This window comes from Sinocyclocheilus anshuiensis, unplaced genomic scaffold, assembly GCF_001515605.1.
Source record: "Sinocyclocheilus anshuiensis isolate Anshui unplaced genomic scaffold, SAMN03320099.WGS_v1.1 scaffold1658, whole genome shotgun sequence".
Taxonomy (NCBI): Eukaryota; Metazoa; Chordata; class Actinopteri; order Cypriniformes; family Cyprinidae; genus Sinocyclocheilus; species Sinocyclocheilus anshuiensis.
Window position 1 is genome coordinate 378,024 of NW_015547302.1, and position 27,434 is coordinate 405,457.

At 37.2% G+C, this 27,434-nt stretch overlaps 3 protein-coding genes and 1 long non-coding RNA gene across 5 annotated transcripts in view; 1 reads left to right on the plus strand and 3 right to left on the minus strand.

Annotated features, from left to right (window-relative positions):
* The window catches only part of LOC107701705 (uncharacterized), a 10,856-nt gene extending 5,834 nt beyond the window's left edge, over positions 1-5,022 (minus strand). The window contains exons 1-2 of the long non-coding RNA XR_001635676.1: positions 4,630-5,022; positions 2,439-2,442 (exon numbers count right to left, since the gene is read on the minus strand). This is a non-coding gene — a long non-coding RNA (uncharacterized LOC107701705). The remainder of the gene's footprint in view (positions 1-2,438; positions 2,443-4,629) is intronic.
* Positions 419-2,914, plus strand: LOC107701704 (interleukin-1 receptor-associated kinase 1-binding protein 1 homolog). The gene is made up of 5 exons (XM_016503771.1): positions 419-719; positions 1,120-1,177; positions 1,253-1,318; positions 1,401-1,531; positions 1,665-2,914. The coding sequence occupies exons 1-5, from the start codon at positions 484-486 to the stop codon at positions 1,918-1,920; spliced, it is 747 nt and encodes a 248-aa protein (XP_016359257.1). The 5' UTR covers positions 419-483; the 3' UTR covers positions 1,921-2,914.
* A 1,301-nt stretch (positions 5,023-6,323) lies between the features above and the next one.
* Positions 6,324-10,751, minus strand: LOC107701706 (uncharacterized). The gene is made up of 7 exons (XM_016503772.1): positions 10,505-10,751; positions 10,200-10,330; positions 8,371-8,460; positions 8,199-8,290; positions 7,885-8,039; positions 7,160-7,276; positions 6,324-7,042 (listed from the first exon to the last, which is right to left on the minus strand). The coding sequence occupies exons 1-7, from the start codon at positions 10,694-10,696 to the stop codon at positions 6,947-6,949; spliced, it is 873 nt and encodes a 290-aa protein (XP_016359258.1). The 5' UTR covers positions 10,697-10,751; the 3' UTR covers positions 6,324-6,946.
* A 3,150-nt stretch (positions 10,752-13,901) lies between these two features.
* Positions 13,902-27,434, minus strand: part of phip (PHIP subunit of CUL4-Ring ligase complex) — a 37,896-nt gene continuing 24,363 nt past the window's right edge. The window contains exons 24-39 of one of the 2 annotated variants that reach the window (XM_016503806.1): positions 26,305-26,418; positions 26,086-26,193; positions 25,869-25,993; positions 25,691-25,773; positions 24,475-24,586; positions 21,780-21,841; positions 20,399-20,551; positions 20,178-20,298; positions 19,912-20,037; positions 19,290-19,362; positions 19,047-19,103; positions 18,774-18,929; positions 17,515-17,667; positions 17,214-17,401; positions 16,718-17,112; positions 13,902-15,737 (exon numbers count right to left, since the gene is read on the minus strand). In XM_016503806.1, the coding sequence (XP_016359292.1) occupies positions 15,061-15,737; positions 16,718-17,112; positions 17,214-17,401; positions 17,515-17,667; positions 18,774-18,929; positions 19,047-19,103; positions 19,290-19,362; positions 19,912-20,037; positions 20,178-20,298; positions 20,399-20,551; positions 21,780-21,841; positions 24,475-24,586; positions 25,691-25,773; positions 25,869-25,993; positions 26,086-26,193; positions 26,305-26,418 (2,703 nt within the window). In that variant the 3' untranslated portion in view covers positions 13,902-15,060. Of the gene's footprint in view, positions 15,738-16,717; positions 17,113-17,213; positions 17,402-17,514; positions 17,668-18,773; positions 18,930-19,046; positions 19,104-19,289; positions 19,363-19,911; positions 20,038-20,177; positions 20,299-20,398; positions 20,555-21,779; positions 21,842-24,474; positions 24,587-25,690; positions 25,774-25,868; positions 25,994-26,085; positions 26,194-26,304; positions 26,419-27,434 lie in introns of both variants that reach the window. The other variant, XM_016503805.1, reaches the window with a different exon arrangement.

Below are 27,434 nucleotides of genomic sequence, written 5' to 3' on the forward strand. Positions count from 1 at the left end.
CACCTGATTTCCACAGACACGCAGAACGTGCAGGATTCATATATTGTCTTTTCGCGGCTTACTATTCATAGACACTAGTCCATATCGCGTTTTGATTCAAGTATACTGACCTACTTTTGATTTATTCGTCCAAAATGTGGCATATTCCGTCCGCGTTAGGCTATAGGAATTCCGTTTTTATGACTGGATTCTAGGAACCAGTCTGTGTTTTCCGTATCGCGGATATTATAGGGCTGTATGTCTCAGAGTAGTCAGTGTAATTTGGGGAAAAAATCTATTAAATCTGTATGTAGATGTGTGTAAATATTCAAATGTAATCCCCTTTGGACCGATTTTAACTATTTGAAACGTACAGGCTGAAGTACGTTCCTGCCACCATGTGGTATTTCAGATACTGCTGTAGTCACGTAACACTACGACGACGACATTTCCCGCCATGCACTGGACACGTTGCCATAGCGCCACGTTGGTTTACCAACAAGCATGGCGCACAGCCCGTCCCGTGTCTTTGCTGCAGTTTCACCGAGTGCTGGTGATGTTTACCGAGACGAAAACGAATCGGTGTTTAACCGGGGCCGCAAGCAAGCACCCTTACACACTCAAAGCAACGCAAGAGTGGTTCAGATGACGGGCTGTGCGGAGTTATCGTGTCCTCCGGACCGCGCCACCGTTACCATCAGCGTCAAAAACAGTAAAGAACATGTTAACGACGTGACTAAGTCAAGTCAAGTCAAGTCTGCTTTATTGTCAATTCTTCCACATGTACAGCACATACACACAGATTGTTGTCACTGCACCACCTGGCCAGGCGGCTCACCTCGCTCCTGTAGTTTGTCTCATCTCTGTTGCTAATGAGACCCACTACAGTCGTGTCATCCGCAAACTTAATAAGGAGGTTGGAGTTGTGTGACGGTGTGCAGTCGTGGGTCAGCAGAGTAAAGAGGAGGGGGTTCAGCACACATCCTTGGGGGGCCCCAGTGTTCAGTGTGATGGTGCTGGATGTGTTGCTGCCGACCCGTACTGCCTGAGGTCTTCCAGTCAGAAAGTCCAATAGCCAGTTGCACAGCGAAGTGTTGAGCCCCAGCTGGACCAGTTTGTGAATGAACAGAACCAGACTAACAGCGTTACACGAAGACTGGAGTACATACTACAGACTGCGAGACAGCATGATGTCAAGGTGCTAAATAATTAAAATCTGTGTATTTCTAAAGAAAGAAAGAACAAACAATACTAATAGTTTCTTTCCAAACAGGAAGAAAACATCACTGTGACCAAGCATTTACAAAGAGAGGAAGAGCTCTTCCACATGCGAGCTGAGGTACGATGGATAGTTGTTGCATGCGTCCTATTTGACATTTTATAATATATTTGCTCTTTAATTATCCATTTTGTCTGTGCAGGTGCTTGTGGTGTTTTCAGACTTTGAGAAGATGCAACAAGCACGCTCAGTTTTGATTGAAAAACTCGACAAAAGCGTGTGTGTTGGTGACCCTTACTACAGTCACAGCGCTGAAAGTCTGAATTTGTTAAGGTAAACAATGCTTGAACAATGTCAGTCCTCATATAAACCTCCACTGTTTGCCTGAACATAGCTTTGTTACATGAAATTAATTAATAAGCCTGTTTGAAAGAATGTCAAAACATTTTTATGATCTATTCTGCAGACGGCGAGTATGTTTGGAAGCTGTGGACAATGCCCGGCTAAAAGCCAGCGAGGCATGTTGCATTCTGGGACAAGCTCTGGGACGGCCGCTGCTTGTACGTGAGGAGGAATCACGAGAGTGGACCAGCGGCCAGCATGAAGTGACTGACTCTCCTCCAACACTACATCAGAAGACTGGGGTTACATTAGTCTCTACCTCTTCACGTGTATTTGTGGCCTTTGAATTGCGACCGAAGGACAGCAACAGGAGGAAATGAGTTAAAGTTTCTGTTTAGCAATAATCATAGTACATGTTATTTCATTTATTTGCTGTTTTAACCTGTAAACACATAGTCCTGTTAAGTGAGCACCATAGATATTCACAACAGGGCCTAAAAATAAAGATACCACTTGTTCCTACTGGTGTTTTAACTTAATAAAATCTCCAAATTCCAGAATATATTGAATAGCACTGTGTGAAACTCAAAAGATAATGCTAAAATTTGTTCCAAACATTGATAGAAATCAAGGCTAAATTCTCAAAGTTTAACGAATGTGTTAGATGAGCCTGTGTTTGAATAGGGAATACATGTACTGTATATTGTTGCATGAATGTGTCTTGACTTGCACACATTCATTTCTGACAACAGCATATGGGTTACACATGTGCTAGATAACTAGAAAGATCTTACTCACTGCCTCTAACATGATTTGTCTTTAAAGTTAAACTTGCACTGGATTTCGGGGGGAAAGTAAAATAGTGTGAAATAAGCTACTTGTTTCTGTGATGCTCTACCCATCTTTATATTCTCTTATACTTGCTTTGTCAGATGATCTAGCTTCATGGTACTAAACAAGACATTCATACCCTGCCTCCTTTAATATATAAAGGTGAGTGTTTACCACCTGCCCTGGTAATAGATGTCAATTCTTGCATGACCTACAAACAGATTCATTTAGGCTTTGTGAAAATCTATTAGGAGGAAGTGATAGGAAAAACACTGTAGGGTTTGACACAGTAACTATTAACTTTTCTTGATAGATGAGGAAATAAGCTAAAAGCAAAGAGGACTGTATAGAGAGAAGAGCCTGCAGATTGTAAACAATAATAGCGCGAAGGGAACATAAAGATACAGTCAGGGGCCAGTACCATGAAGATGGATTAGCTGGCTAGCCAGGTAAATTTCGGTTTAGTTTGCACCAATCCTGGGTTTTAGGTACCATGAAAGTGGCTTGGCTTTTAGCAGCATTCATTGCCTTAGTAACTTACGCTCCACGCTAACCTGCTCTGGGGCAGGTTATGTTCTGGTTTAGAGATCTCAAACCCAAATTTGACCAATCAGCTTCAAGCAAAGTGACGCATCTCTGACGCAATAAAGCCACTCCCCAAGTTACTCCAAATTAAAGGACGCTACATAGTAAAACATTTTTAAAGATAATATTGTCTGATTTTTAGAGATGATTATTTTTTATAATTATATAATTATTATACCCTTAATCCATTACACAAGCTAGCTTAGTTTATTTTAAATTTATATAAACATAGATAATATGCAATATAAATAAGTTTTAGAATCAATAGCTTTAAACATGACTACATATGAGCTTAGATTTAAGTGTTTTTATACCTATAAATGTTATCAACTCTATAAACTAACTTTTACATGTTTTCTTTAAGTTTTCCTTTTTCATGGATAGATCTTTTCATCTTGTATATGTGTTTAGATTCTTCATATTGTTGAATATTTTAATCTTTGGTAGTGAATTGCACTGGCTCTCTTGCCAGAAGTGAATCACAGTTTCAAGGCATGTGATTGGCTGTTCATTACTGATGTCACTCTTTCATGTGCACGTGCTTCATTAACTCAGGATCAAGCCTGAGTTGACAGAGAAAGTTGATGATCAGCTTCATGGTACCAAAAAAGCCAGATTGGACTGGTTTGGTTTTGTCAACTCAAAACTAATCCTGTAACCCTGAGTTTGTTCAGCCACCATCATGGTACAGGCCCCAGGTCTCAGGTCTGATTTGGATTAAGCTAAGAAACAGGCCGTCAAACTGGATGTCTAAGTAAACTTGATTATTTTTGCCTAAAGGACAGCAAGCAATCAATAAAACCCCACAATGGGCAGTAAAAGACCAAAAACACAGTCACAAAACAAGGATCATAATCATGACTAAAAGCATCCCTGAATAGACGATAGGCTTGAGTGAAACGAAAAGCCCAACGACGCCTACAAATATGCAGTTTCTGCGCTACTAGAGTCATCTAACGGAACTACAAAAATAAACAACATTGCAAACACTTTCACGCTTCATGCCTTCCCCAGATCAGACATCACAAACACAGCTCTAACAGGTCTATAAAAGTGAAGATATGTCTCAAAAGGTATAAGTAGGCTACATTCAATAAAAGGTCCAACATATTAGGAATACTTTTAACGTGAAGTTTAGCTTACCTGTCGAGAAGAAACTCTGCAAGCTCCTCTACCGGCTGACACCCAAACATTCCATCAAATTCCTCCATCTTGTAAAACCACTGCCAATGTTTACACGTGTTTTACTCTGTTTACTTCTTTTCTAACAATGTGTATTGTGGTAAGGTTTCAAAATTTGTTGCACTTGCTAATGACCGCACTATAACCGACTGAACACCCTTTGGCTCAACCTGCTACTGTAGCCACGCCCCAAACTCTCGCTATTGGCTGAGCAGAGATACATAGGTTGACAGGCAGGTAGGACATCCTATCATTGGACGAACATTTTATGGCGAGATCTCCACAGAAGCAAAGCGAAATATTGACGAGAAGGGTGTTCCTGCACAACCGGAGGCTGCAGTTTCAGGACCGCATTTCTGGGACCCTGGTGGTTTAGTTTGTAGTAATGTTTGTACATGTTGTTAAAGATATTCACTGTTGGGTTAACAGAAATATCAGTAACAAGAGGTGCACTGGGTATTGTGCAAAAATTATTCATATTCTACTCTGACCTGTAATGATAATCCGGACCAGAAAGGAAGACCTGCTCAGCCTCCTGCAATGAGAAATTCCGGAGGACAGCCAGGGCATATATGATGGCCTATGAAAAAACAGTTAATTTAAGTATACTATTATAGCACTACTGAACAGCAAGCCATTATACATTGGTCCATACACGAGTAGCACCAGCATGCAGTTTATACAGTAGATTTTGTAAGTGCAGGAGCAGGACACTCACAAACACATTACATGGTCCGGCATACCTCTGCACTTCATCTGTGAAGCTCAGTTGTGTTGGTGTCCTATGCAGCACTCCTCTCAGATCGGCAAACAGGACAGTTGTTCCTCACTGTCGAGGTAGACAGGCACTCGGGAGGAGGTTAGCTTATCAGACCACTTAGAGGGCTTCCCGTTGAGTACACCCTATAGGCAAACCATGGTGCAAAAACAGTTATTTTGAGGAAATTGATACATTTAAGATACAGATGCAATAATTTGCAGCATAGTTAAAAGATATTGTTAATGTTATTCCTAATTAAGGCCCTTGGTGAACCTTTACTATGAGTTTGTCCTGAAACTGCAGCCTCCGGTTGTGCAGGAACATACTATTGATATTGACAACCACCTGCTGTTAATGAACATTTTAATAAGAGTTTGAAAACAACACACGACCATAACGACTACCACACTATTTTCATGACTGCTATTTGTGGTTCATCACTCCAAAAAAACCTCATGCTCGAAGGAAAAAAACACGCCACATACCTGCATGTGCCGAACACGTGACGATGACCTAGATCTCATCTTCCTGTGACATGTTCATTCACTTAAACATGTCAGATTTTTGTATGAATGGGCTTGTTTTAGATGCGCCTTGCCTAGCCTGAAATGAAGGCGAGAGTAGGCGGCTGCATTGAGGGGAGGAGTGAAATAAGCGCAGTCAAGACGGACAGTTCTGACCTCTCGAAGTGGAGCAGATACCAACAAGATCAAAGGCGGATATCGGGTTATTCACACTTACATGCTGTGTTGCTAATAAACATGATATAATTTCAGTTCTGTTGCTTTTATATGAAAATAAATATGATGAACAAGACACTCAAAGTGCTTGCTATTTAATTCTATACGAAAGGTGTATTTATCATCCATTTTTACTTTAATACAAACATGTATTTTATATTTTTATAGAAATATGACAACAATCACATTATCTCACACAGAGATCGCACTGTCATCGTGTTTGGGAACATTCATGCATAATTGAAATACATAATTACATGAAATCAGATAAAAAAAATTAAATATTTTAGAAGAGAACCGCAGCATCACGGTTGTCTGAACCAATGAGCATTGAGCTGTGTCATCAGTCAGTCGTTTCCCATCATGCTTTTGATCAGCGCAGTCGGTGGAGAGCAACTGCGCTCGACTGCACAATCCGACACAGCCGCCTCGCCGTCACGAGAGCTTTTTGGCACACGTCAGCATGACATCAGAGCAAGTCGGACGTAAGGACACTTTTCTAACCGGCATGCATCTCGCGGAGTATGGCAAGCCGTTTTAGCATTAGATTTTGCTCATCTCAAACAAGCCTATTATGTGTTTTTGGAGGACCAACGTGTACTCGGCGGTTCCCAATGCATTATGGGAATGGCACATAGAATGATGACTTTTAAGAAGGAAAAACACAACATTTCAAGTAGGCCTATTTCAAATAAATTAAACTTTAATAAGAATACGTTTGTATCAATGGCTTTACTTTGAACACTGTTTACCACATTCTCAATACTGTTTTAAACAACAAATCCTTCTATTTTTCGCATGTAAATAAATATGCTATATGGTATTAACAGAAAGTTAAAGTAATTCATTTTCTGGAACCCATCTGAGTCAGATCAACGTGTGTATTTTGACCTAAGGGCATTTTGAAACATTTCATTTAATCTATAATTGACCTTTAACATCACAGTCAATTTTCTTCATAACTTTATCCCTTGCAAAGTCTGCAAGTCATTCATCATTTTAAGAATATAAAAAAGGAATACTAAAAATTGCTTTTTGTGTTTTTTTTTAGTTCTGCCCTGAGAAAGCCGCTTAACATATATTTACATATATTCCACAAGACTAAGTTTAATAACTGAAATTACTCAGTCTATATTTATATGGGGTATGTAAACAAGATATCTCTCTCAAATTGTCTTGCTTCCTTTTGTCTTTGTGTTTTTCAATTGCTTTAAAAGAATCAATACTGTCAATGAAGGGTAGCAGACATCATGTCTGTGTTCTCAAGCATTTCAAAGTGTTTTTAAAACCACTCAGGTTTACACTCCTTCAGTCGTCAGGATAGATTTCTTGCAACCATTCCTCCATCACAAACTTTTCCCCATCGAAGTGTGAAAAATAGTGCTGTAGAGTAGGAATGTCCGGCTGTAGCACAAGACAGACACAGATACTGATTAAGATGGAATCTAAACAACCTTAAGAAACTACCAAGAAAACACAAAAGTTATAAGAAGGAAATAAAGGTAAAAGATTTCTCTGTACCTGAAAGCCTTGAAAGAGCTTGATATTATACTGGGGAATGTATCCAATCAGTATTGATGAGGAATCGGGTCCACTGAACATAATTCTGTAATGAGGAGTGTCCTTGGCTCTCTCCAGCTACACACAAATACACCTTTTTAATGGACTGCTGTTATATTTCTGTGGTTTCAGGTTTATTGTCAGGTCATCATTTACACTCTTAAAATTAAAGGTTCTTTATTGGCATTGATGGTTCTGTGAAGAACCTTTAACATCCACCTTTTGAATGCACAAAATAGAGTTGGGGTACTTGGACCTGGACTCAGATTCAGACTTGGACTCCACTCCGGTGGACTAGGACTCTGACTTGTACTTGGGCATTTTGGACACAGAACTTTTTCAGAGTACAGATTATTCCACGTCATGTATAACGTGAAAGATAAAAAAATAAGTAACAACATAAAATTAAGATAAAGACATTAATAAACGTCTTCCACTCAAACTCAATTGGCTAAAGACAAGGACTCGGACCAAAGGTGGACTCAGACTCAGTTCTTTATAGTGGTTCTTTAGTTTATTTAAATGCTTTTCACACTAAGAAAAGTTCTTTTAAGAACTGATCACTGAAAGGTTTTTTGGGGAACCCAAAATTGGTTCTTCAATGGCTTATCACTTTGAAAATCCACTTTTGGAACCTTTATTTTTATTTCATTTAAATTAAAATAGTTTTTATGTACTTTACAAACCTCTGAGTATTTCATTCTCTTGATCCACTCTGGTGGGGCTCTGAGTTCTGCATCCCATCCTACAATCACCCCCACCATATTATTCTGTGTCATCACAACTTGACCTACACGGTGCAGCACGTATGCCGGCCTGGGGCTTCGCACCTCCTTTGACACTGAACAACAATAATCTGTCATGTTCGGTTGCTTGTATTTTTACACATAATACACATTCATATCCCAGATAAAAACAAAGTAAGTTTTAATGCCAGATTATATAAATATATACACTATCTAAATGACTGCTTTCATTTGAGATAATTCAGACAAATTACCTGCAAAGTACCCATGCTCATTGTCATGCATCATCAACTCAATTGCAAGCGCTTCTTCCAGAGTTTGATACTCCTCTTCCTCTGCGAAGGTCCTGTAACATGACATGACATCCCACTTCAGCATCGGAGTAAATAAGAATTCATTTAAAAAGATAATTAGCATTAGACTTACGGTAGTTTGGGAATCCAGGCATTTAGCCAGTCAACCCAAGCAGCTGTGTTCAAGTAGGATTTTCTTATGGAGTCCCATGAGTCGAGGATTCTGAATACGAAAGATGTAATGGAATATTTCAAGCAGTGACAACAGCACCATACAGTGTCACATGTTTAACTTTTTTTTGTTTTTCTGTTGGAAATATTTCTTTATATTAAACTTCCTAATTGAGAAGCACAGTACCAGAGTGCTAAAGAAGCTGATTAAAAATGCCTAACCACCGAACCTGAAATACAGTGTCTAAGAATTTTTTAAATAAAAATTAAGATTTTAGGCAAACATTTTATGAATGTACACTACCGTTCAAAAGTGTGGGGTCAGAAGATTTTTTGATGTTTTTGACAGATGTCTTTATGCTCACCAATGCTGCATTTAAAATACTGTAAAACAGTAATACTGTGGACTACAGTTTAAAATAAATGGTTTCCATTTTAAAACATTTTAAAATGTAAGTAATTACTGTGATGCCAAAGCTGAATTTTCAGCAGTAATTTCTCCAGTCTTTAGTGTCACATGATCCTTCAGAAATCATTCTAATATGACCAGGGCCGGATTTACCTCTTTTCGTGACAGGCAAAACTAATTTTTGGGCCCCCCTTCCCTATTAATATGTTAGGCCTAATATTACCACCCAAGCAAACAAAAACATTTCTTAATCAGTGCAAACCGTTACAGTGTTTTCTATCGCAATAAGCGCTTGCGTTCAGTCAATAAAAATCGAATGTAGTTCTTCATTTGTTTGAGAACTGAGAAAGACCATTCCAATAATAGGCGCGCGACGTGGCCACATAACCACTTCGGGAGTGCATTATTTCTCTAATAATTTTAACGGCCTGGAGTCACAACCACACATCAAGACTGTTCAGATGATTTGTTTCAAGACATTTGACATGTTTCCGTCCTAAATCTCGTGTGTTTTACGCACCTCATCCCAAACCTTCCGTTGCAAATTCCAAAACGTAATTTTAGAGCTAATAACGGAGGCTTGAGGTCTGTTTGTATCTCAGCAGCGTTCAGCAGCAGCCTCTACTAATAGAGGATCTTTAAGTTTAACTGCTTCAAGAACCTTGCAACTGAGAAATGTCATGTAGCTTTTCAGCTGCGAAACAATTTTACTGATAAATTCGCGGGGCAGCGCTGACAAGAAGTTTTTGTTTGCGTCTCCGCGTGTGTGCGTCTGTGAGAGAGACTGGGAGAAAGAAAGCGTGATTTCCGTAGCCTACATAAAAAAGGTGGAAGACATGGAAATAGTTTGTCATTTTTACCCTATTGTTTGTTATATTTATTTGCTCAATGTCTTCTGGGGTTTTGGTTCTTTTACTGTTGTAGATAGCCCATAGTAGGCCTAGGCTATAACAAAAATATTATATATCTCTTCATTGTGTTTGGGCCCACCTGGACAAGCGAACATAGGCACGTGCCTAGAATGCCTATGCGTAAATCCGGCCCTGAATATGACGATTTGCTGCTCAAAAAACATTATCTAGCTATTACTATCAAAGTCTAAAACAGCTATGTTGATTAATATTTTGTGTAAATCATGATAGGCTACATTTTTACAGGATTCTTTGATGAACTGAAAGTTAAAAAGAAATGAAATTATTGTTACTTTTGATTAACTTAATGCATCCTTGCTGAATAAAAGTATTTAAATAAATAAATAAATACTGACCCCAACTTCTCAGTTGTAGTGTATAAGAGAGGATACAATGCAGTTTTTTAAACACCTTCTTCATTTTAAATAGTCCCCTAGTGTGACACACACACACACACACACACGTGTTTACCTCTGAGTGGCGATGTGTCGTTGTGTCGCCGTGCCGCTTGTCCATTTGGAGATGAGATACTGCGCAGGTAGAGCTGACAGCAGGAGCGTCAGCTGCATGATCACACCTAACGTGATTTGAGGCATCATTGCCTGTACATTCAATATGACAGAGATTTCACATCAGCACATTGTTAGCCTACTGTTGTAACTTTTACTGTTACTGTTGTATTTTTAAAAGTTGAAAGAAATAAAATATATAACATTTTTGGACACTAGCCTATATTTATTCTTCAATATTTATTGAACAAATTGCATGTGTCTTACCTTATGCAGGAACTTCAATAAATAAACACAGAATTCACTATCGTCAGTGAGACTATTTTTTACTTGATAACAGGACGATCTCAGCGAAACTCTTAGTTTGTGATGCGTTGTGTAAGCATTGCCTTGAAAACCGAATATGATATTTACATGCGGGTGGTTTCGGTTTGACACCTGCGCCTCTAAGTTGAGCATTATTAGACAGTGCGCGTCCAATAGCGGCGGCCCACGAGACGAGGTGTGTACGCGTCTCGCGCCGCCACGTCAGGAACGGATGCCGCGTGCGCATGTTTACTATATTTCTGTTACAGGTTTTTTTTTCTTAGGTGCTAGACACTATTTCCCCTTTTATAAGCCAAATATCCTAAATCATAAACAAAAAAAAAAAACTTTTTTTCTTTTTCTAAACTATAAACACTGTTTGTAGTTTTACACCATGTGCTCATGCAGTACTGCAGTACTACATCCCTCACATTCATACTTCTGGTTTGTACAGTTGATTTAGTAACGTTAATTACTATTCTGTGGTGATAGTTTTGAGAAATGTGTTTCGGGGAAAGTGTATTAGTAATTGAGAAAACGTCTTTAATACAACATACATTTATATAATATTAATATATTTAATATAAAAACACCAGTAATAGTCATATAAATATATGTCAGCACATTATAAAAACAATTTTGAAATGAAGACAGCTAAAGGGAGCCTGTTCTTTTTCCACATACACTTTATATGCATTAATATTTGATACCTCATATTTATATTGTTTTATTATACTATTTGTTTAATTATATATATATATATATATATATATATATAATTTTTTTTATGTATATAATTGGGCTTGTGGTACATTTTCCTATATATATTTCCTATACCTTTTCATATGGATATATATACAGTGTATATATATACTGTATGTATATATATATATATATATAATGTTTATGTATATAATAAAACTAGTGGTTTATTGCATGTGCAATTCCAACTAATGTACGAAAGAGGGCGCTGATCTCCATGAAATGGTTTATCATCGACCATTTAATGATTTTAAATGTTATCTTGACCCTCATAGTTACTTTTAGTATATTATTATCAATATGATGCATGTTCATATTGATATCAATCTGATGCATGTAAGGTAACAATCCTTGCAATTATAAGCAAAATTTACTAGCTTTCTCTAGCTAAAGAAACATTGTAGAGTTTAGTTAAGTTTTAAATTTGCAACAGAAATGCCCGTAATGTTAAAGATTTTATTTCTGCTACTATTGGAAATCACAATTTTTGTTTTCCCTGATATGTCCAGGTTTCCCATGAGTGAAATGAAAGCACAACTATGTTAAAGAATGGAAGAACAAGACTATGTGGAAACACAAATGTTTATTTCCTTCAAATATCAGTATGAACTAATGTGACAGCAGTACACCCTACACATACATTCTATTTAACGTCTTTATTTACACTTTTTCCTTTATATAAAAGTATACAAACTAACATAGAAAGACCTCTCAGTCTGAGGATATAAGACCGGAGAGGGGAAAAAAAGACCCTGACCCCACAAACATGACTGTACCTTCAGATTTAAAAGACCGGAGAATATACTAACATGCATCCATCTTTGATCTCTACTCTAAAACCTGTCAATCAGTTCGTGAATCGTGAGATGTCACTTCCTGTGTAGTATGGTGGCAATAGAGGGGTCGCGAGTCAGATATAATAGTTTTCATGTAGCAACAGATTATAAACGCCAGCTCAATAAAACATGGGTCTTGTACATAAACACACACAGAAATGGACATCACATACACTCGAGAGTCTCATTCAAAGGCTTTGGTTCATCAAACCAGTTTTAAAGCTATGGGCTGGATTAGCTCTATTGTAATGGATGACCCAGACCACAACTGCTGAAAAGTACGCAAGAACCGACAAAATCACATGGCGACAAACCAGACTGAATGTAATCCAGCTCTCTTATAAAAGAGACTATGCTGAGTCCGGACTTCAAGGTGGGATACAATACCTTAATTCTTCAGTTTTACATCACAGACACGTACATACACACAAAAAGTCAAGGCACATTCAAAACACAGAATACGACATGCACACTGCCTCTTGTGTGATTCGCTGCCCTGCGGTTTCTACTTAAGCCGAATCAATGCATCAGAACGGGAAATATCAAACACAGTGTTTCAACGTGATTGGGCAAAAACAAAGTCCTCTCTGCTAATGAAATAAGCAGTTCCACAGTAATTGAATGAGTTTAGCTAATACAGAGAAAGAGTCCTGCTCACCGAGCTACATGAATCTACAGGTACAGTGTTGAGACAGTGGGGCAATGAACTTAGCTACACACACATAATAACTGTCAAAAATGGTTTGGAGGAGCATCAAACAGTGGCATCAAAAGTATTTGAATACATGAGAAATGCCTTAAAATATATGAATGTCATTGCATTAAATATCAAAATATCAAAAACTAAGAGGCACTTTAGAAGAAAGCAAAATATTTGACAAAAATTTGGTTTATCGTTCCAAATGAAAATAAATTATTTGGATACTTTCTGGTTGTTTAATGCGATGAACTACTGTGGTTGCTCTGCTAGGACACCTGCGTAAACTTAAGGGGAATATCCCTCCCAAAAAATAAATAAATAAATAATAATAATAGAAAAAAAAAAATCACCTTTCTGCCACTTGATTAAAAATTAATCAAACATTTATTTAAGCATATGAGTTTTTAATAAATGAATCAAAGTAGTTACAATCAATTGTACACTATTTTTAAAAGGTTTTGGGTCAGTATTTTTTTTTAAATAAATGAATATTTCTGTTCAGTAAATGGATCAAAAGTGACAGCAAAGAAATTTACAGTTACAGAAGATTTCCATTTCAAATAAATGCTGTTTATTTGAACTTTCTATTCATCAAAAAATCCAGAAATTTGAAAACTGTATTACAGTTTCCACAAAAATATTAAGCAGCACAACAGTTATCAACAATTAATAATAAGAAGAAATGTTTCTTGAACACCAATCAGCATATTTCAATGATTTCTGAAGGATAATCTGACACTACAGACTGGATTAATGGTTGCTGAAATTCAGCTTTGCCATCACAGGAATAAATGTATTTTTAAATATATATTCAAATAGAAAACAGTTATTTTAATAACATTTTACAATATTTCTGTTTTTACTGTATTTTTACTCAAATGAACATAAGAAAAAGCCCCAAATGAAAATGCTGCTTGTTTGACGACAGTCATGTTAAAATCAGTTAAACTTTGAAAATGTTTTGCATTCACTTGCATTAATTTTGAGATTAAAAAAAAACATTAATAATAATTCTAAATGATTAATTAGTCATCATTAATATAATAAGTCACATAATTAATTTTCAAATTGATATCTAAAATGATCAGCCATATTTTCAAAAACTGCCACGGAAAGTGAAGTTAGTTCTGAGAAAATCTCCACCATCATTTGTTTGCAAAAGCCACCTGGTTTGATATTTCATTCTCTAATGCAATGACATTCACACATTAAAACTGGTTTAAGTGTCCAAACACTTTTTTGTGGCCATCGTATTTATAAGTCTTGGTTCTAGTTAGGGATCACAGTGCATTTTGGGAGCCTGATAAAACAGGCATGGAGTGATGATGTCACTATCATTACACACCTCAACAACTGCATGAACTCAACACATGCGCGTGCACACATACACACACAGTGGTCATGGGTAGATATGCTGCTCACTAATCTCTATCCCAGCAACAGATCAACAACACACGTTTGTACTGGATAAATCAATGCGCAAAAGCATCAAACACACTTTCTCTCATAACTTGGGGAGTACAAAGGAGCCAAAATGTATTGAATGTATGAAAAGGCACAAGGTATTGCTAATTATATAAAAACATGGCGTGAATTACCACTGCCACTGATCTTGACTTGCAGAGAAAGACGTTAAAAAGACAACACGCGATTTATGAGGTCCTTCTCTGCACTCCACTACTGCTTTACAGCCACTTACACAATGATCTGTTAAAAATAGATTTTTCTGAACAAGTGTTTGATTTGTCGCCCTTAGCAACAACCGTGTAAAAACAATGCATAAAATTAACAGTTTAAAGAAACAAGACAGAGTAAAAGCTCAAGTTATTTCACACTCACACACACTCGAACATCCTCAAATAAGTGCTTTCTTGAAAGATGAAATCGGGTATTTGGATTCATAAGACTGTATAAGTCCCTTTCTTCACTGGCATTCAAATAGTGCATATGAAAATCAGTATTTAACTGCATTTGTGATTTTTCTGTGGAAAAAAATGTATCAGGTGATTTCAAGGGGTGATTTTATCAGGGGATTTCAAGCGGCTGTGACTCTTGAAGTCACCAAAAGAGTCAAAGATTCAAACCGTGAGAATATATTTAGAAAGTCCGAATGAAAGATTCAGATAATCATGAGTCTGATAGCAGCAGGAATGGTTTCCCCTCTCCAGTGGGGCGAGGATAAGGGGTTGTGTCGCATAGGACATGCAAAGTTGGCATTGTTACCAGCCAATAAGGTTGGCTTTGGCCTTCTCGGTGAGCTTGCGGACTCTCCCTTTGCTTGACGTGCCGAAAGTAATCGAGGCATCCTCAAACAAAAGCTGTCTTTGATCTTCTTCAGAGTCTTCTTCGTTATAGAAAGCTGTCCTTCGGCCCTGGTTACGCGTTCTCATCTGCCCTTTCGAGCTCCCATCCTCTCCCATATAAATGTCAGGCTCCTCCCCCAGGGCGGGGCCTGGCGTACGGGGCGTGGTTTCTTCGTTGCCACGCCGACTGCTCCTTCTGAGAGCTTTGGGGCTTGAAGGAGCTGGGGTATCCGGCGTCCTTATGACTCGTGGTCTACCTCGTGGTTTCGAACACTCTGGAGTCACTACCCCTGAATCTGAAAGACTACTGTCCTGGGCTGTAGAAGAAGCCCCGCCCTCATCACCAGTAGACAGATGAAGCTCCTCCTCGTGGGAGGAGCTTCTTCGTAGGGACTCCAGCTCTTTCTTGCTTTTCCTCCCTCTCTTTTTTCCAGAGGACTGGGATAGTGGGGGCGACGGTACCACTACTGGCGTTTGTATTTGTGTGTCTAATTTCGGTCGGCCCCGACCTCTTCGTACCACTCCCAGAGTCACTTGGCTATGACCATTCAAATGCAAACTGTTTTGAGGAGAAGAGTCGTGCTCGACTAGACCTAAGAGAGAATAAGAATATAAGTACAGATCAAACATTCATATATTCATGCAACAGATGCTTTTTTCCAACATGGCTAACAATATATTTCAATTTTTTTAATCAGCATGTGCGTTCCCTGGCAATTAAACACATGACACATGGAAAGATCCATGGATTTCCACTTCACACGGCTGTCATTCACAACATTCTACACATCACATCATGTTTGTTTATTAAATTCTAATTCTAATTTTATTTTGCTTTAAGCTATGATTAAGCGTGTAACAATCTGCAAAATTCTAGCGATTTTCCCAACATCAGTGCAGAAAATTAAAAAAATTATATATATATATATATATATATATATATATATACATACACACTGAACAAAATTATAAACGCAACACTTTCGTTTTTGCCCCCATTTTTCATGAGCTGAACTCAAAGATCTAAGACTTTTTCTATGTACACAAAGGAAAAATTGAAATCGCATCATATAACCCCTTTTAATCATGTCAGAACATTTAAATCCAAAGAAGTATTCTCAGTTCAGTTTAAAATGTTTTACCACGTCTAGAAAAATCTACACATTTTCCCCAACATTAGTGCAGAAAAAAATATATAAAAAAATTTGAAATCAAAACAAAAAAAGTTACAGTCATTAGAAACGTTTAAATCTGCAGAAGTAAATTTCAGGAAAAAAAAAACTGAAATATGCAGAAGTACTTTAAGTTCAGTTTAACACATTTTACTATTCAATGATCTTCGCCCAAATCACTGCAGAAAATGAAAAAAAAAAGTTTCAGGAAAAAAATGTCATTTGCAGAAGTATTTTCAGCAATTTTAACAATATTTACTGCTGAAATCAGCAAAATTACACAGATTCGCCACAAAATCAATGCAAAAGAAAGTTTTAAATCAATTTAGGAAAAAGTTTTAATGAGCAGAAAAAAGGTGATTGATTTCAACTAATGCTTAGTTTAATCATCTGTTACTGACCTGGTGTGAGTTTTACAGGTGTCCGAAGTTTCCTACGAGACTCTCTGGCCCCACCCTCATTTGTGTGGGGAACTGCAGAACTCTCGGTTTCCCTGGAGACACCAATGGAGTGAGAGTTCTGGGTGCGCAGGACTCTAGAGGAGGGCTCTGCTGTCTTACTGTGGGTGGGTGGAGGGGGAGGAGCTGACTGTGTAGAAGGTGCGTCTGTGAGCTGTGTTCCAAAGCGGGCCGAGCTACGTGTCCGACCAGGGACAACAGGAGGCTCAGCCCTGCTGTTGATTTGTGGATGTGTTTGCCGTAAAGAAGGAGCCCGGGAGGGTCCAGCGGGAGTGGGCGGAGCTGCATTGTTCGATCGAGGAGGAGCACGAGACGAAACCCGCCGCTTCCTTTCTGGACTACAAATCAGAAAAGAAGAAAATGTATATGCAACGTTTAGAAACAGTGACTAATTCTAGAACATAATATTTTGCAATGACCAATCAGATGCTGTTTGTACCTAGAGGCGGAGCTTGAAGGTGAAGAGCTCTTCCTCCTCTTCACAGACTGTCTGGTCAAACGCTCTGTGTGCAGCCGCTGACGGGTGAATCGCTCACTGTGCAGACTTTGAGCAGCTTTAAAATCGGTCAGGATCGAACTGATATGCTCTTCAAACAGAGCGGACAATCGCAGACTCATGCTATAGATCTGCATACACAAAAATGCACATGTATTAAAATAAACTAGATGAACTGGTTTGGCTATAGCATTACTGTCTGTTTTGAAAATGAAAGGATAATAATTGCTCATTGATTTCATACCCTGGACTTTTTGCTGGGTGTATAGGCTTTGGAGTTGCTGAAGATGAGACGTACATCTTTACAAAGATCCATGGGAGTGTCATACTCTCCTTCTAACAGGTGGTTCAAGACAGTCCCAAAGTCCATAGGAGTGTCCACAATGTCCAAGTAGTCCTGAGAGAGGTATTTTTGATGAACAGGGCATATAAGCAGACAGTGCACTGCAAAAAATTATTTTCTTAATCAGTATTTTTGTTTTGTTTTCCAGTACAAATTACCTAAACATCCTTTAAACAAGATGTATTTATTTGACACTACTGTTCAAAAAATGTTGGGGTCTCTTATGCTCACCAAAGCTGCATTTATTTGGTAAAAATAAGTGATATTGTGAAATATTATTACAATTTAAAATAACTGCTTTCCATTTTTGAAATATTTTAAAATGTAATTTATTCCTGTGATGACAAAGCTAAATGTTCAGCAGCCATTACTCCAGTCTTCAGTGTCACATGATCCTTCAGAAATCATTCTAATATGCTGATTTGGTGCTTAAGAAACATTTTTTTTTATTATTATCAAGGCTGCAAAACAGTTGTGCTGCTTGTTATTTTTGCGGAAACCATAATAAAAAATTTTTTCAGGATACTTTGATGAATAGAAAATGAATTTAGAACAAGAACCGACAGCAAGAACAGCTTTTGTTTAAAACAGAAATCTTTTGAAACATTATAAATGTCTTTACTATCACTTTTGATCAATTTAATATATCCTTGTTGAATAAAAAAAAAAAAAATTCTTACTGACCCCAAACCTTTAAATGGTAGTGTATATAAAATCATGATAATAAGAGAAAGAGAATATATCTTACATTTATTTTTCCTACCCAGTTGACCAATTGTTATTTTTTTCTGGAATACGATTTAAAAAAAAATTGCCAATCATCTTTTTTATTAATTTATCTTGCTTCAAGCAAGTTTAGGTATTTTTACTGGAAAACAAGCAAAAGTGCTATTTAAAAATATTTCTGCAGTGTGTGTGTAAATGCGCTGTGTATATGTGTAGTTGAAAAAAAAATTCCCTGAACAAATTAGCGGAAAATGTATACTTTTTCATGAGTTTTTGAATTTTTGCTTGTCCAAACGTTATAAATATTGGTATGTCAACAAACACCAAGCGGTCTGAGGCTGAGACTATGGCATCCCTCATAATTCCCACCTGTAGCTATAGGTATGAACTAGAGTTTTGTGTGTATGTGTTTTCTACATGTGTCTGTGTGTTACCGGATACTCCTCCAGATCCACAGGTTGTCTAAAAGGCTCTGAATCTTCACACTGAAAGATGAGCTCCAGCAGCTCTCTGCAGCGCCCCTTCCAGCTCTGAGGGTCTGATGATGGTTTACTGCGCAGACTCCTCAGGATAGGCTGCCGCTGCCGCCTCTGAAATGGAAACACACTCTCAGTTAGTCATGATTACCAGATGTAAACAATCTCTATGTATAATCAAATCTTATCTCTCTGGCCCTGTTAAAATTGTATAATATCAGTTAAAGTTACCTTCTTATTGCGGCTAGATGTACAAGGTGCCTCATGCTCTTCATCCTCGTCTTCATCCTAAGTTGGGAAAAAGGTGTCAATCAAGTCATGTTAAGTACTGACATAAAAATATGCACATTTACATTTCATGAATTCCAAGTGCTTGCAGGGCAGCAAAAGAACAGTGTTAAAGGCACAGTAGTAATGTATTAAATCTATTTCACATATGAGTGGTTTACGAGTGTGTGTTTCAATGGCACTTACATCGCTTGAATCTGAGAAAGTGTTTTTCTTCATACTGTTATACAGTGGAATAATATCTGTACAGCTTTGGTCCCTAAAGAACACAGACGTATAGACAGGCAGTTGAAAAGCAGCCCAATGTATGGCTAAAAGCTAGGGATGCACTGATGCACCGGCAATAATCAATTTCATGTTTTTCCATTAACTAATATATGGACATATTAAAATGTATACTATTTTGTCTAAATGAATAAAAAACAAAACACTATAATAAAAAAAACTAAAATCGATTAAACAAAACGGTTTAATTTAATTTAAATGCTACAAGTGAATTTCTGCATCACAGCATTATAACAATGTCAATAATGGATATTAATTTTGAGATTTGCTATTAAATTTAAGAGTGTTAAATCATTAGTGTTTTTTAAATATTAACTTTAAGTGAGCATTACATGATTGCAAAAGCAATATAAAAGTAAAAATACAGAAAATGAACATGCGTTACTGACTATACAATATTGGACAATACAGATAAATTTAAATGATAATGACTGATAATCCATTTGCTATTGATATATTGTGCATCCCAATTCAACACCACTGGTTTGGTTTTATTTGTAATTTTTATCTGTGATTAACTTACTTGATAAATTGTAGCATGAGGTCAGATACGAATTTGGCAGTTTTAACAATGAATGCGCCTGGTTCATTGAAGGTTTGAGCGTTGTGTTCGATGTAGCGTACCTCCCACATCAATGACGACATTCGCCTGACAAAGGCAAGCAAATAACAGATGCACATATAATTTGATATGATCTACTTTAGAAGTACACACTAATTTTTGGAATATATCAAGAGTTTATATACGTAGGTATTTGACTGTCATGTCCATTCAGAGTTTGTGCTGACCTATAGAAACGGTTCTGTAGTCTTTGTCGGATGGTGCTCAGATCTGTGACGTAAGCAACTACGGTGCAATACGTTGGATATGCCTGCAAGTCCACTGGCAGTTCAAATGGTACAGCCACATCTGAAGGAGAGAAAGAACTACTGTTATATTCCATCCGTTTTGGACACAACCATAGTAATAAAAATGAGCTATCATGTAATACTAAATGAAAACGTCATACCCAAAGTGCAAAGCTGGTCGATGCCTCTGATGATGCGTTCACACTCTTCGTCGCGTGTGCGTGAGCCCCACTCTCCTTCTAGGGGCTTGCACAATAATGCCTTCTGCTCCTCCTCAGTTAGAGGCACACTGAGACCTAACTCGTCAGGAAATGCTGCTGCAGACAGACGGAGAAAATGAGATGGAGGAAAACAAGAGGCAGACAATCACAACTCAGTTTGGATTGGTTATTTAAACAATGCCAGCTGGACATATGAACAGTTAATACTCTCAATCTGATGGTTGCCATGATTGCGGCTACCATGTTTGTGTGTGTGTGTGTGCGTCTGGTTTTGCCTAATGTCACCACAAGGACAGTAACAACCTGAATTCAGTAACATTTTGGGCACCTGGCAACAGTTCCAAATAGGAAAAGTTTGCTCAATAAACATGCTCAATTATGATTTAATGAAAATGTAAAAAATAAAATACAAAAAACCAAAGGTCACAAAGCCAATCACCTAAGGAACTGCACTCAAGGTCTTTTATTAGAACTGAAAATATTTTAAAATATTGGGAGTGTGATACCCTATATGAAATCAGAGCCGAGTTATATTTCTCAACATGTGCTTATGTGCTTGTGCTGTGAAAATGAATGTGCTATGAGATTAATTAAATATGTTTAACATCATTCAATTTACCACAGTTAATGCATTTATCTAATGTGATCTTACAACAGTAAGATCTAGTTGTATCAGCACAGGTGGTTCAATACACACCCAAAACAATCTTACATTTAAAAATGATGGGGGGGGAAATATTTTTACCTGAAATTTTTAATTGATCCAGGTGAAATATACAAGTCATAATTCATATAAAAGTTTGGGATCAGTAAGATTTCTAAAAGTTTTGAAAGAAGCCTCTTATGCTCAACAAGACTGCATTTATTTGATCAAACATACAGTAATATTGTAAAATACATAAATTTTTCAGGATTCTTTGATAAATAGAAAGTTAAAAAGAGTAGCATTTATTGAAACTGATTTTTCTGTAACAATGTAAAAGTCTTTATGTAAAAATGTGAAAGTCACTTTAGATAAATTTAATGCATCCTTGCTTTTATTAGATCTTTTTTATAAGTAAAATATTAAATTCTTTTAAAAAACTGAAGAGCAGCTAGAAAAAAGTACATTAATTTGCAAGCTTTGGCAGAATTGTGAAATTACACATATAATCTCTATATATTTATTTCTAGGCAAATTAAAGCAAGTTTAAATTAACTGTGTTCAAAGCAACAAAAAAAAAGAAAAAAAAATATATATATATATATAGATATTAATTAAATGGACAAATCAAAGTTATTTTATTCTAATGACAGCTGTAGTAATTGTGATACGTCATACCTTCATTGGGAATCTCCTCCATGTCCCATGGGCTCATCTTTTCTGTATCTCCATTATCCCAGCTGCATCACACAATAACACAAAGCTGTCAATATTGTCATCTACTATTACACACACAAAAAATGTGTGCAACACCACACTAAGCTCACTGTAGTTTCTAAACCTCCAAATAAACCATGTTTAGTCTTAAATTTAGTCGAAGAGGGGGTGAAGTTATGGAGCAATTAGCTCTATCTCAATTCTTGTCTTTCTGTCCCCAAATTTAAGACCACTTGAAATCATAATTAAGACTTTCTTGTACCATTTAAGACTTTTTATGGCCTTAAATTTGGTACAGCTAAATTTAAGACTTTTTAAAGACCTGTGAAAACCCTGAAAAATAAATGTGTAAAATAAACATACTTTAGATGACAACTTGATTCTGTAATCCTATTACAATACTTTTCACAAATAAAGAAATATTTAAAAATATATCAATAAAAGGAACAAACACTGTAACCAACAGGGGGAAGTTTGTGTGGGAATCTTTTTTTTTTTTTAATAAAGCCAAGGTAACACTAATTTTACATACAGCACACAGTGAAAATGACATGAATATGACAGTGGGCAAAATGGATAAAGCGCAGCATAGTTTGAAATCACAAGTTTAAAGTTTGTCGATTTATTCAATTCGCACGGACTGACCGTCACACAGAGTACATGCGATCATACAGGATAGAAATGCACACTTCACAAGATCTCACAGCTGGATTCGACTAAGTCTGCAAGGTTTGTGAAATTAAGGGTGCGTTCACACTTGTAGTTCGGTTCTCTTGGTTCGTTTGGTCCGGACCAAAAAGGAAAACGATACATTTGGTCCTGGTCCGCTGAGCGTTCACACTGGCATTTTTGACAGCAAACCTAAAGATACCGAACCTAAAGGCATAGTGATACGTTCATAACCTGATTGGTCGGGTTGAATGACGTATATTTCGTGACGGAACTCACCAAACACCCCAAACAAAAGCTGTGTTTGACTTAAAGCGGCGCTGCACAGACCGTTTGACAGCAAACCTAAAGATACCGAACCTAAAGGCATAGTGATACGTTCATAACCTGATTGGTCGGGTTGAATGACGTATATTTCGTGACGGAACTCACCAAACACCCCAAACAAAAGCTGTGTTTGACTTAAAGCGGCGCTGCACAGACCGATCGGTGTCTCATCATCCATTCACCGATCGATCTGCAGCGCCACTTTGAGTAGAACACACCTAATGCCGTCTTCTGGACTAAGCGCGCTCATTGCTGCGTGTACTTATGATTTTATTTTCACCACCTGCGAACTCATGGAGAGCTCAAAAATGGCACTTTACCTCCTTGTTTTTCCACGTTTGCCCTCTGCTCATTTTGTTTTGGACACACCGCTCGTTCCACGTCGTCAAATCATGTCGCATAGCGTCGCATCTTGTCATTACTTCCTGTTTTTGGTTCGTTTAGCAGTTTTTGGTCCGTGTTGTGTTCATATTTCATTCGAACCGCACCAGAATTCGTTTGGAAGCAGACTGAGACCCATCTTTTTAGCAGTCTCGGTCCGCTTGTTTGGTGCGCACCAGGGTTCGGATGGCAGCGTTCACGCTTACTCAAACGAACTGCACTAACAGAACAATTGCAGCAGGGTTCATTTTAATCGAACCAAACATGACAAGTGTGAACACACCCTAAATGTTTATTAGACATTCAAAGGTTTGTTTAAATTATATAAATGAGTATTTGCTGAATGCTGGTTAACGAGAAAGTATTATAATGTTTGCCTTTGTAATACTAATAATATAAAAACAATAGTTATAATATTTTTTTGTATGCCATTTAATTCCTTTGTTTAACAGTTCTATCTGAATCTTAGACAGACTTCTATCCGTATTAGGCCGGGCACTGTGCAATTTCTGCGCGATTTCAGCAAGGTACCAACTCACACCGTACGAGTACATCGCATGTGATATAAAGCCAAAGCTCACGATTTATGTGCTTACACTATACGTGTGAAATACTCGGGTTGAGCAAACTATGACACCATGTATGGACGATAGCCAGAGATATATTCAAAAAAGCATCAACTATCGGTGTATCGAAAGGATTGGCACTGTAATAGTCATCACTGAAAATAAGAAAAGCTTTATTTCAGACAAGGAAATTCCAAAAACATCTTTTTCAACACGAAATACTTCAGTTCTGTTTATTCATACATATATTCATACGTATATAAGGGAAGTCGTGGCCTAATGGTTAGAGATTCGGACTCGTAACCCAAAGGTTACGGGTTCGAGTCTCATACCGGCAGGGATTGTGGGTGGGGGGAGTGAATGTACAGCGCTCTCTCCCTCCTTCAATACCACGACTGAGGTGCCCTTGAGCAAGGCACCGAACCCCCAACTGCTCCCCGGGCGCCGCAGCATAAATGGCACTGACACCTCTCTGACACTGATCCGGGTGTGTGTTCACGGTGTGTGTGTTCACTGCTGTGTGTGTGCACTTTGGATGGGTTAAATGCAGAGCACTAATTCCAAGTATGGGTCATCACGTCACTTTATCGGCCTTGGCAATATATCGGTCGATATAATAGGGTGTACTGATTGTGGTCTCATGGCTTCAAGCCTGGTTAGGACACAATGTAACAGTAATTGAATTACTCTATAACATGTGTAAGAGAACTGACCAGACATTGTAGCACTGGAACAGAGAGTCTGGATATTCGGCCTGGTAAGGCTCCTGACTCTCAATCGTACCAAACCACCAGGCATCGTCTATCACTGCCCGGAAACGATCACCTGACAAAATAGATCCATCTCAAATCAGACACAATTACGCATGCTCATCAACTCTGTATCAGGAACAAGCAGTCATTAACAGAAAGCAACAAATTAAGTTTTAAAAAAACACATTACAAATACAATACATACAGACAATTACTTGAATATCTCTACTATTAAAATAAAAAAATGTATTAAAATTTGTAACCGTTAAATAACTTAAAAAATTTTTTTTTAACTGTTTAAAAAAACAAAATAAATGCACACACACACACACACACACACACACACACACACATATATATATAAGGGGTTTTTAACCTGTGGGGCGTGCCAGCACCTGTCAAGGGGGGCGCGAGCATCAGTTAATTCAGAGACGTTCCCTTGAGAATTTATGAATATGAGTTAACAAATCTTTAGCCATCCACTAGGGGGCAATCTGACTAACTTGGGGGGGCGCATGTCCTAAAAGGTTGAAAACCCCTGATATATATAACAGTTCAGAAAGATACATAGATATTTTTTTTTTCCTTCACAAAAATACATTTCATAAATTAAAAAAAATATATATTTTTTTATTTAACCTTTATTTAACCAGAATAGCCTCTCTGAGATAAAAAATCTCTTTCACAGCAGTGTCATCACAGAGTAGTATTAGTAGTAGTATTGTTCACAAAATCATAGACATAACCAACATGCCATTCTGATGACATGTAACAAAAAAAAAAACATAAAACAGGAAATATCACAGAAAAACCCCTGTGACCCCTTGTGACTGTGTCAAAGTCAGTAAGGGTTTTTTTTTTTTATTTTATGAAATAGCAAGGTTATTTCAGGTCAAAAGGAGAGTGTACATCTGTTCAAGGTCTAAGGAAAATATTCAAATACTTTGACATTTTTAGTCATTAAAGAAATTTTTTGTAGATTTTAGTTTTTTTACAACATGAATAAACCAAGATGAACACAAAGATGACATTTTTAAATATTTAGCACATGCATTTTGAACTAGATTTTATAAAGACTTCTTTTTTCATCATCTCGAACATCCCTGTGTGTCATTGACCCATTTAAACCAGTAAAAATAAACATCTGTGCAAAAACGTACTCAATTCACACACTAACCTATCATCCAGTTCCTCTGTCTTGCATTATCAAACTGCTGCCGAAGTACAAGGAAGTCGATGACATCAGGCATGTCGTGGTATCTAAGACAACAATAGAAATGCGAGTCACAGGTCAAAAGCCACTCAGCAAAGATCACTGTGAATAAGTCACTGTAACTCATGCAGACTGTACTCACTTCATGGAGAAAGAGCCGCCTGTCAGTTTACCAGTATCTGGGTCCAGGAAGGCCAGCTTCAGACAGCACAGAGTAGGCAAACCGACCTCATACTTAATGCCCACTATCTTCAACAGCTCCTGCTCCTGTAGGCACACCATCACAAACCATTTTCTTTATGTTTTATGATGTGTATAAAAATACTGTGAGGTTAAAGTTCATTTTATTGAAGACTTACCCTGAGCTCTAACTTCTGCCAGGGCTGTTTTTTAGGATTTATACTGAAGATCTTGTTTTTTTTGGCCATCTCCACATAAGCTTCATGGCCTTGGCGAAAATAATATACCTGTTTGCATACATAATAAGCAGCTTAATGTTATAAGCATGTCTCCACATACCATATAAATAATAATATTTCACATTTTAATTATGTTGTACTGAGGAATGTGTTTTTTACCTCATCGCCCATCTGTGGGGTGAAGGGGCATCTCCGTGGCATGGTGTCAGTGATCCAGGCGGAAGGCAGCCATTCCTCTAATGTCAAACCCTTGTTCTGCAGTTCAGGTATCCTCTGAACATATAAATACACACACACACACACACATATATATACGATAAGTTCAGAGTAACTTAACAGAGTACACAGAGCATGACTTTCACACAAATCTGAAAGTTAACTGAAACAGTATCAATGGAATTTAAACAGTTACCTTTATGTCCCAGGAGTTATTCTTTGTTTTAATTAAATGATACAAACAGATTTCAACATCAATTCATTAATTAATTGCTACTTTTCATTTGTCAGTGGACTTTCTTGTCTCAGATGTAGACTTTTTAGAACCATGATGACCTCATCAAGAAGTAAAATAAACAAAATATTTTAACTTTTATTACATAAAAATTTGTCATATTTTTACTCAAATAAACACTGATGACTCAGCTATGGCATCATTTTCACGCATTTTAACCAAATATTTGCCATTAATAAAGTTCTTTCAAAAGTTTGTGCACTAGGTTACCAAGAAGACAACAGTGTTACTGAAGAACTTGAGACGTGATACGTGAAGAATACAAAGAGAGGGAGAGAGAAAAAAAAATCAAGGTTTTCACGAGATTTTTCACAGAAAATGTGTTTAAAATGTATTATTATTCATTTGTGTGTATTTAGGATACTTAAAATGCTAGCTATGAAATTAGCCTTAGTAAGAGAAAAGAATCAGAATCAGAATCAGAATTAGCTTTATTCGCCAGGTGTGCAAACACACGAGGAATTTGTTGTGGTTTTTTAAGGTGCTCCTGGTACATACATACATGCATACATACACATCTGACATGAGCACAGAAAAAAATAAAAATAAATAAATAAAAACATTTACATAGTAAAAACTTAACAATAAATAATGTGTATGAATCTGGAACAGTAGATTTATGTACAGATTTGTGCATCATTTACTCTATATAGAACTGTATAAATAAAGAGATATGCATATGTATTTACATAATACTTGAGAAAGAGGCAATAATTAAGGATGTAGAATGAATTACGGAAATGAATTACAGAACGCAGGTAATGATTCATATGTTAGC

Excerpts from the sequence above, each read along its gene's own strand:
- LOC107701704 (XM_016503771.1), top strand. The coding sequence starts at position 484 with ATGGCGCACAGCCCGTCCCGTGTCTTTGCTGCAGTTTCACCGAGTGCT. Across the intron at positions 720-1,119 it reads CATGTTAACGACGTGACTAA|CAGCGTTACACGAAGACTGG; the intron begins GTCAAGTCAAGT and ends GAACCAGACTAA. Across the intron at positions 1,178-1,252 it reads CGAGACAGCATGATGTCAAG|GAAGAAAACATCACTGTGAC; the intron begins GTGCTAAATAAT and ends CTTTCCAAACAG.
- LOC107701706 (XM_016503772.1), bottom strand. The coding sequence starts at position 10,696 with ATGCTCAACTTAGAGGCGCAGGTGTCAAACCGAAACCACCCGCATGTA. Across the intron at positions 8,461-10,199 it reads CGACACATCGCCACTCAGAG|AATCCTCGACTCATGGGACT; the intron begins GTAAACACGTGT and ends TTTCGTATTCAG. Across the intron at positions 8,291-8,370 it reads GCCTGGATTCCCAAACTACC|GACCTTCGCAGAGGAAGAGG; the intron begins GTAAGTCTAATG and ends GTCATGTTACAG.